Raw genomic sequence first — 10,000 nt, forward strand, 5'->3', positions numbered from 1 at the left:
TGAAATACGGCGGAGGCAGGATCCGGGAGCGGGGGACGGCGGCCGTCGGCCGGGCCCAGAAAGTGACAGCAGACTGGGGGCGTAGGCACCCCCGCCGGCCCGGCCGCGCTGGCGGCACCAGGAGAGACTTACGACCGGAGCGGGGCGCTTTATTGAGGGATTAAGACGTTCTCCCGCAGGATGGGGTCAGTAAGTGTGCTTTCGCCCCGAATCTGTTTTATCCATGAAGCTTTTTTCCCCTGAAAAATGTGCCCTGAAAAAACGCTCCCTCTACAAAAAGAGATTTGGGCTTATTTGAAACAAAATATTTTAAAAAAAACCTGAATTTGGACCATTCCTGAATTAAACATTTCTGATTAATATTCAATGTCACTTGTGAATTTGTTTCCCCCCAATGTGGAGCTCCCGTTTACGTCCAGATCGTCGTCAGACTTCCAGAGTTCACTGATCACCCAGGCACTACGCCCCCCTCCTCCACCTGCCAACAACCTGCCAAACACCATGTCCCCGATAAACATCCAACGCTTTCTTCACATTTCACCAGACTCCACAACTGAGCCGGACCAGGAAAACAAAGGCAACAAGCGCACAGACATCCACTACCTTTATACCTAAACACTGACAAACTGACCCACCGACAAAAAGCCCAAACCCTGCCCTCTGGTCCTCTTGGCCGGCTCAGTTTCACCAGGCAAGAGCAATCGAGCGCAGAAAAGCCTTTGAGACTGACACAGTGACGTGTTCGCACCAGGTCTGCGCTCAGTCCCTTCTCCGTGCCTCAGACCGCAGCTCCCCGCTCCTCTCCGATGGAGAAGAGGTTCTGAGCGCTCCGGGCCCGTATCAGACCCTGGCACCGCTGGCGTGAGGGGGCCGTCTCCCGATCGCGACCAGAGGCCACATCTGGACAAACTTACTCCCAGACATCGAGAAAAAAATAACACAGCAATGACTCTGCAAAAACCTCCTGGAGGACTTTATGTGTTCTGGGCTTACAGACCCTGAAACAGTGAGAGGAGCACTCGCCGTATGACGCATGGGCGGGTCTGAGACTCTGCGGCTCTGACTGAAGTTAAGTGAGGAGGGGAAGAACGCGCTGCTGGGTGAAAGGGTGTTGATCGGAGGGGAGCGGGAAACTGAGACATTTGATCAACATACACGCCCACTGGCACATGATGATGAAAAATTAATTCTAATCATCTTCCAGGAAGTGGATGGAAAAAAAAAAAGCTTTGGTGTGAAAATACTATTTTCAAGTACTATATTTGTATGAAATACAAATCCAACACCTCCTTTTCAAAACCATTACATTACATTAATGGCATTCGGCAGACACTCTTATCCAGAGCGACAAACAGTTGATTAGACTAGGCAGGAGACAATCCTCCCCTGGAGCAATGCAGGGTTAAGGGCCTTGCTCAAGGGCCCAACGGCTGTGCGGATCTTATTGTGGCTACACCGGGAATCAAACCACCAACCTTGCGGGTCCCAGACATTTACCTTAACCACTACGCTACAGGGTCATGTACCTTAACCACTACGCTACAGGGTCATGTACCTTAACCACTACACTACAGGGTCATGTACCTTAACCACTATGCTACAGGGTCATGTACCTTAACCACTACGCTACAGGGTCATGTACCTTAACCACTACACTACAGGGTCATGTACCTTAACCACTACGCTACAGGGTCATGTACCTTAACCACTACGCTACAGGGTCATGCACCTTAACCACTACGCTACAGGGTCATGTACCTTAACCACTACACTACAGGGTCATGTACCTTAACCACTACGCTACAGTCATGTACCTTAACCACTACGCTACAGTCATGTACCTTAACCACTACGCTACAGTCATGTACCTTAACCACTACACTACAGGGTCATGAACCTTAACCACTACGCTACAGGGTCATGTACCTTAACCACTATGCTACAGGGTCATGAACCTTAACCACTACGCTACAGGGTCATGTACCTTAACCACTACACTACAGTCATGTACCTTAACCACTACACTACAGGGTCATGTACCTTAACCACTATGCTACAGGGTCATGTACCTTAACCACTACGCTACAGGGTCATGTACCTTAACCACTATGCTACAGGGTCATGAACCTTAACCACTACGCTACAGGGTCATGTACCTTAACCACTACACTACAGTCATGTACCTTAACCACTACACTACAGGGTCATGTACCTTAACCACTATGCTACAGGGTCATGTACCTTAACCACTACGCTACAGGGTCATGTACCTTAACCACTACGCTACAGGGTCATGTACCTTAACCACTACACTACAGGGTCATGTACCTTAACCACTACGCTACAGGGTCATGTACCTTAACCACTACGCTACAGTCATGTGCCTTAACCACTACGCTACAGGGTCATGTACCTTAACCACTACGCTACAGTCATGTACCTTAACCACTACGCTACAGGGTCATGTACCTTAACCACTACGCTACAGTCATGTACCTTAACCACTACACTACAGGATCACGCTACGCTACACCAGCCTTGTAGCACTCATACTCACACACACACACAAACACTCACACACACACAGACACACACACACACACACAGACACACAGACATGCACACACACACACACACACACACACACACAGACAGGGGGATAACTTACCTACGGTGTCACAGGGCTCATCCTTATGCACGCAGAAGTCCTTCCTGAAACGCAGAAGGTGAAAGGTCAGCACCCAGCAGGAGGCCCACATGGCCTGCACCTCCACCCTCCCTTACACCCCTCACTCACTCACTCACTCACTCACTCACTCACACTCACACTCACACTCACACTCACACTCACACTCACACTCACACTCACACAGACATGTCCATCTCCACCCTCCCTCATACCCCCAATCCCCCCGTCTCCTCAGAAAGCCAGTCCCAGCTCAGCCAGGAGATGTGTTTCGCATTAAAGGGTCCCGGGCCAAAGGTCACAACCCCCTGTCCTGGCTGGTATGCGGTCGCCTGGGAATTTGAGGAGTAAGATTGAGGGGGAGCAATCCCAGGATCCCAAACTCCAGCATATCCCAAACCTGAGGCCCAATCGCACCTCTCCTTCCCTCGCCTCCCGTCTTCTCCTTCCCTCCTCGATCCACCCATCGGGAGAGGCAAGGAAGGGCCACGGGGTCGGAGCAATCGGGGAAAACATTTATTAGGCGAACGGAATGGCCTTGCTCTCTCAGGGGTCAGTTTGAAGGCAAGGTCGATCCACCCGTCCACTGTGTGAAGGATCAACAGGTCGGTCACGCATTCCAAAAAAAAAAAAAAAAAAACTTCCACAAAAGGATGCGCTGGCGTTTCTCTCTCAGGGCTCCTCTGGGAGGCTCGGAGCTCCACCAGACTCACGGTCCGCAAGCCCTTCGCCAAAAAGCTAAACCAGCTGAACAGGCCGAAGACCAACAGCCTGGAACTCGTAAAACCCTTCGCTGTTTGCCATTCCCCAAGGACTGTGTGCGATATCAGGGTTTACACTATTCCCCAAGGACTGTGTGCCATATCAGGGTTTACACCATTCCCCAAGGACTGTGTGCCATATCAGGGTTTACACCATTCCCCAAGGACTGTGTGTGATATCAGGGTTTACACCATTCCCCAAGGACTGTGTGCGATATCAGGGTTTACACCATTCCCCAAGGACTGTGTGTGATATCAGGGTTTACACCATTCCCCAAGGACTGTGTGTGATATCAGGGTTTACACCATTCCCCAAGGACTGTGTGTGATATCAGGGTTTACACCATTCCCCAAGGACTGTGTGTGATATCAGGGTTTACACCATTCCCCAAGGACTGTGTGCCATATCAGGGTTTACACCATTCCCCAAGGACTGTGTGCCATATCAGGGTTTACATGACCCTGCTCTCCGCCTCTCGGGAAACCAGCGCATTTTTTAAAAATTTCATTTAGTCAACAAAAAAAAACCCCTAATTGAATGCGGAAAGTGAGCCGGGGAGAGCGGGTCCTGTAATTAGGAGAGGGGGGGTTGGAGGCCTGTAATTAGGAGAGGGGGGGTTGGAGGCCTGTAATTAGCTCATTTCTGCGAGGAACAGAGAGCACCTCGAAGAGGGAGGCCAGCAGGACTCAAACGGCAGAATGGATCAGCGCAGGCATTAATCACACACAGGCCTTCTCTGGACGAAACACAGCCCTGTCTCCACGACTTATCGTTGCCATGGAGAAACAACTATTCACCTTTAATGCAAGATAACGCTTTGTTATTCCAGATTAGGAAGTTTATCCAGGGCTCCTTTACTTTATCAGACTGATTTTTTAGTTGTTTATGTTTTAAAGAGATTAGTACACTAGTACACGTAGTAGTAGACGTAGCAGTTGACATCATGTTAAATTGTAATTATAGTTGCTCTGGACAGTGTAGGCCCATATAGTTTTTTTTTGGAAGCCAATCAAAAAGTCATACAGGATTGTACTTGCATGTTTGTGATTTGTATTCTGCGCAAGATTGTACTTGCATGTTTGTATTCTGTGCAGGATTGTACTTGCATGTTTGTTGTTTGTATTCTGTGCAGGATTGTACTTGCATGTTTGTTGTTTATATTCTGGGCAGGATTGTACTTGCATGTTTGTTGTTTATATTCTGGGCAGGATTGTACTTGCATGTTTGTTGCTTGTATTCTGGGCAGGATTGTACTTGCATGTTTGTTGCTTGTATTCTGGGCAGGATTGTACTTGCATGTTTGTTGCTTGTATTCTGGGCAGGATTGTACTTGCATGTTTGTTGCTTGTATTCTGGGCTGCGGTTTAAAACACTGTTGGTCACGGTGGATGAGGCCACACGCCAGTTACTGAAATAAAAAGGCGATTTTATTTATGTTTGTTTTATGGTGTGTGTCTGGGCGGTGGCAGGGGGCCATGGGTGATTACAGGGACAGGCCTGCTTGTGGCCCCTGGCTGTGGCCCCTGGCTGAGGCTCAGATGGGCCGATGGGAAGGCAGGAGCAGATACTGCTTCAAACCCAGCAGCGTGCAGTCCCACAGGCAGGAACGACATCATACCTGTCTGTGACCTAATACTGCAGAGATGAGGAGTCTGTGACCTAATACTGCAGAGATGAGGAGTCTGTGACCTAATGCTGCAGAGATGAGGAGTCTGTGACCTAATACTGCAGAGATGAGGAGTCTGTGACCTAATACTGCAGAGATGAGGAGTCTGTGACCTAATACTGCAGAGATGAGGAGTCTGTGACCTAATACTGCAGAGATGAGGAGTCTGTGACCTAATGCTGCAGAGATGAGGAGTCTGTGACCTAATACTGCAGAGATGAGGAGTCTGTGACCTAATACTGCAGAGATGAGGAGTCTGTGACCTAATACTGCAGAGATGAGGAGTCTGTGACCTAATACTGCAGAGATGAGGAGTCTGTGACCTAATACTGCAGAGATGAGGAGTCTGTGACCTAATACTGCAGAGATGAGGAGTCTGTGACCTAATACTGCAGAGATGAGGAGTCTGTGACCTAGTGCCTAAGGTGCCTGTAGCCGAGTGGCTAAGGTGCCTGTAGCCTAGTGGCTAAGGTGCCTGTAGTCTAGTGGCTAAGGTGCCTGTAGTCTAGTGGCTAAGGTGCCTGTAGCCTAGTGGCTAAGGTACCTGTAGTCTAGTGGCTAAGGTGCTTGTAGTCTAGTGGCTAAGGTGCCTGTAGTCTAGTGGCTATGGTACCTGTAGCCTAGTGGCTAAGGTGCCTGTAGTCTAGTGGCTAAGGTGCCTGTAGCCTAGTGGCTAAGGTGCTATAGTCTAGTGGCTAAGGTGCCTGTAGTCTAGTGGCTAAGGTGCCTGTAGTCTAGTGGCTAAGGTGCTGTAGTCTAGTGGCTAAGGTACCTGTAGCCTAGTGGCTAAGGAACCTGTAGCCTAGTGGCTAAGGTACCTGTAGTCTAGTGGCTAAGGTGCCTGTAGCCTAGTGGCTAAGGTGCCTGTAGTCTAGTGGCTATGGTGCTTGTAGCCTAGTGGCTAAGGTGCCTGTAGTCTAGTGGCTAAGGTGCTTGTAGTCTAGTGGCTAAGGTGCCTGTAGTCTAGTGGCTATGGTACCTGTAGCCTAGTGGCTAAGGTGCCTGTAGTCTAGTGGCTAAGGTGCCTGTAGCCTAGTGGCTAAGGTGCTATAGTCTAGTGGCTAAGGTGCCTGTAGTCTAGTGGCTAAGGTGCCTGTAGTCTAGTGGCTAAGGTGCTGTAGTCTAGTGGCTAAGGTACCTGTAGCCTAGTGGCTAAGGAACCTGTAGCCTAGTGGCTAAGGTACCTGTAGTCTAGTGGCTAAGGTGCCTGTAGCCTAGTGGCTAAGGTGCCTGTAGTCTAGTGGCTATGGTGCTTGTAGCCTAGTGGCTAAGGTGCCTGTAGTCTAGTGGCTAAGGAGCCTGTAGTCTAGTGGCTAAGGCGCCTGTAGTCTAGTGGCTAAGGCGCCTATAGTCTAGTGGCTAAGGCGCCTGTAGCCTAGTGGCTAAGGTGCCTGTAGTCTAGTGGCTAAGGTGCCTGTAGTCTAGTGGCTAAGGCGCCTATAGTCTAGTGGCTAAGGCGCCTGTAGCCTAGTGGCTAAGGTGCCTGTAGTCTAGTGGCTAAGGTGCCTGTAGTCTAGTGGCTAAGGTGCCTGTAGTCTAGTCGCTAAGGTGCCTGTAGTCTAGTGGCTAAGGTGCCTGTAGTCTAGTGGCTAAGGTGCTGTAGTCTAGTGGCTGAGGTACCTGACTGGGATCTGGAAGGTTGGTGGCTCAAGCACCGGTGTAGCCACAATAAGAGGGGCCCTTGAGCAAGGCCATTAACCCCACCTTGCTCCAGGGGAAATTGGCCCCTGCTTAATCAATTGTACTAAGCAACTGTAAGTTGCTTTGGATAAATGCGTCAACTAAATAACAAATAATATGTAGTATTATAGGCAAGTGAAACGAGGACAGCAAATTCTTCCACAGATAATGAACTCTAATGCTCTTCCACAGACTACCATAGTGCTCTTCCACAGACTACTCTAGTGCTCTTCCACAGACTACTCTAGTGCTCTTCCACAGACTACTCTAATGCTCTTCCACAGACTACTCTAGTGCTCTTCCACAGACTACTCTAGTGCTCTTCCACAGACTACTCTAGTGCTCTTCCACAGACTACTCTAGTGCTCTTCCACAGACTACTCTAGTGCTCTTCCACAGACTACTCTAATGCTCTTCCACAGACTACTCTAATGCTCTTCCACAGACTACTCTAGTGCTCTTCCACAGACTACTCTAGTGCTCTTCCACAGACTACTCTAATGCTCTTCCACAGACTACTCTAATGCTCTTCCACAGACTACTCTAGTGCTCGGACTCTCACTTCTCATAAAAACAGTTTCTTTTCAGAAGGGAGATGCAACTTGCTGTTGCGAGTTCTGCGATATAAAATATTTTGGAGGTTTGTTGCAGCCCACGCAAAAAATAAAATTCCTTTGTTATCTGAAGGTTGTGAGGCTGCATTCTCAGAGTGGCTACAGCTGTATTTATATCACACTGTGATAATGTGACTACATCCTCATTCCTGTAGTAATAACAGTGTTACTCTGGACTAAAACAGACAGTGCGAAGACAAAGTCTTTCCAGCAAGCCATTTCTTTTCTTTTTTTTCAGTCCTTTGGATGAATACTCTTTGGGGAAAACAATTCATAGATGTCAGATGTTCAAATCTACAGCCTAAGTCAATATTATTCTTCGAGGAGTCTCGTCTATTTAACAGCCAAAACCCTGTCTCCGTTCCAAAACACAACACCAATGGCGATATAATTCTACTGCCTGGTACAAAGCTATATGTGCATCCATTGAGCAAAGGACATATAACCAATTTCTCAACAACAACTCAAACTTATCTGAGAAACACCATACGAAACCATGACCTGGGCAATAAGGTAATCCTGTAACAAATCATCTACACCAGGGATCATCAAATCACGGTCCTCCAGGGCTGAGAACTGCTGGTTTTCCACCCTCCCTTTACCTGGGAGTCAGGTGTGAAGATGATCTGGCCAATCACTAGCGCTAGTTGTTCAGCTAATTACCCGGGAGGGCCAGATTTGAGGGCCGGATTTGATGATTGCAGGTCAACACTCAAATAAAACAGCTCTGACCAGACCCAGGTTAAATAGTTGAAATACTTTAACCCTTTAGACACACTACTACCTTTTTTACTTACTATTTTTTACCAGGATCAATAGCACAGATTTGAGGAGGCTGGATTAACCCTGTGAGAACCGTGTGTGGAGGGGATTAACCCTGCAAGCAACGTGTGTGGAGGGGATTAACCCTGTGAGCACTGTGTGTAGAGGGGATTAACCCTGTGAGCACCGTGTGTGGAGGGGATTAACCCTGTGAGCACCGCACTGTGTGTGGAGGGGATTAACCCTGTGAGCACTGTGTGTAGAGGGGATTAACCCTGTGAGCACCGTGTGTAGAGGGGATTAACCCTGTGATCACCGCACCGTGTGTGGAGGGGATTAACCCTGTGAGCACTGTGTGTAGAGGGGATTAACCCTGTGATCACCGCACCGTGTGTGGAGGGGATTAACCCTGTGAGCACTGTGTGTGGAGGGGATTAACCCTGTGAGCACCGTGTGTAGAGGGGATTAACCCTGTGAGCACCGTGTGTAGAGGGGATTAACCCTGTGAGCACCGTGTGTAGAGAGGATTAACCCTGTGAGCACCGTGTGTAGAGAGGATTAACCCTGTGAGCACCGTGTGTAGAGGGGATTAACCCTGTGAGCACCGTGTGTGGAGGGGATTAACCCTGTGAGCACTGTGTGTAGAGGGGATTAACCCTGTGAGCACCGTGTGTAGAGGGGATTAACCCTGTGAGCACCGTGTGTAGAGGGGATTAACCCTGTGAGCACTGTGTGTAGAGGGGATTAACCCTGTGAGCACCATGTGTAGAGAGGATTAACCCTGTGAGCACCGTGTGTAGAGAGGATTAACCCTGTGAGCACCGTGTGTAGAGAGGATTAACCCTGTGAGCACCGTGTGTAGAGAGGATTAACCCTGCGAGCACCATGTGTAGAGGGGATTAACCCTGTGAGCACTGTGTGTAGAGGGGATTAACCCTGTGAGCACCGTGTGTAGAGGGGATTAACCCTGTGAGCACTGTGTGTAGAGGGGATTAACCCTGTGAGCACTGTGTGTAGAGGGGATTAACCCTGTGAGCAGCGCACCGTGTGATGAGGATGGCGGTGTCCACAGACGGAAGGTCGTCCCTCCACGGCGTGTCGAAGTCGGAGGACTTCCTGCCATACTCGTCCTGCTGCCAGCGACAGAAGCTCTCCAGCATCTTCTCTCCATGGTGCCCGATGTACATACTGGCCTGCGAGAGCAGAGACTACATCACCCACAATCCACTGCGTCCAGGACCGAGACTACATCACCCACAATCCACTACGTCCAGGACAGAGCCTACATCACCCACAATCCACTACGTCCAGGACAGAGCCTACATCACCCACAATCCACTGTGTCCGGGACAGAGCCTACATTACCCCCAATCCACTACGTCCAGGACAGAGCCTACATCACCCACAATCCACTAGGTCCAGGACAGAGCCTACATCACCCACAATCCACTGTGTCCAGGACAGAGCCTACATTACCCCCAATCCACTACGTCCAGGACAGAGCCTACATCACTCACAATCCACTGCGTCTGGGACAGAGCCTACATTATCCACAATCCACGGCATCCAGGACAGAGCCTACATTAACTACAAACAACTGGGTTCAGGGTGGAGACTACATAACCCACAATCCACGGTGTCCAGGACAGAGCCTACATTAACTACAAACAACTGGGTCCAGGGTGGAGACTACATAGCCCACAATCCATTGCGTCCAGGACAGAGACAACATTACCCACAATCCATTGTGTCCAGGACAGAGCCTACATCAACACATTAACTACAAAAAACTGGGCGCAGGTATGTGTGTGTGTGTGTGTGTGTGTGTGT

General features: G+C 49.4%; 1 protein-coding gene across 1 annotated transcript in view; it reads right to left on the bottom strand.

The window, feature by feature from the left end:
* LOC133141635 (A disintegrin and metalloproteinase with thrombospondin motifs 19-like) overlaps positions 1-10,000 on the bottom strand; it is a 112,929-nt gene that overhangs the window by 72,882 nt on the left and 30,047 nt on the right. Inside the window, exons 6-7 of the mRNA XM_061262199.1 lie at positions 9,215-9,363; positions 2,669-2,712 (exon numbers count right to left, since the gene is read on the bottom strand). Coding sequence (XP_061118183.1) covers positions 2,669-2,712; positions 9,215-9,363 — 193 coding nt within the window. The remainder of the gene's footprint in view (positions 1-2,668; positions 2,713-9,214; positions 9,364-10,000) is intronic.

This window comes from Conger conger, chromosome 12, assembly GCF_963514075.1.
Source record: "Conger conger chromosome 12, fConCon1.1, whole genome shotgun sequence".
In the NCBI taxonomy this organism is placed as follows: domain Eukaryota; kingdom Metazoa; phylum Chordata; class Actinopteri; order Anguilliformes; family Congridae; genus Conger; species Conger conger.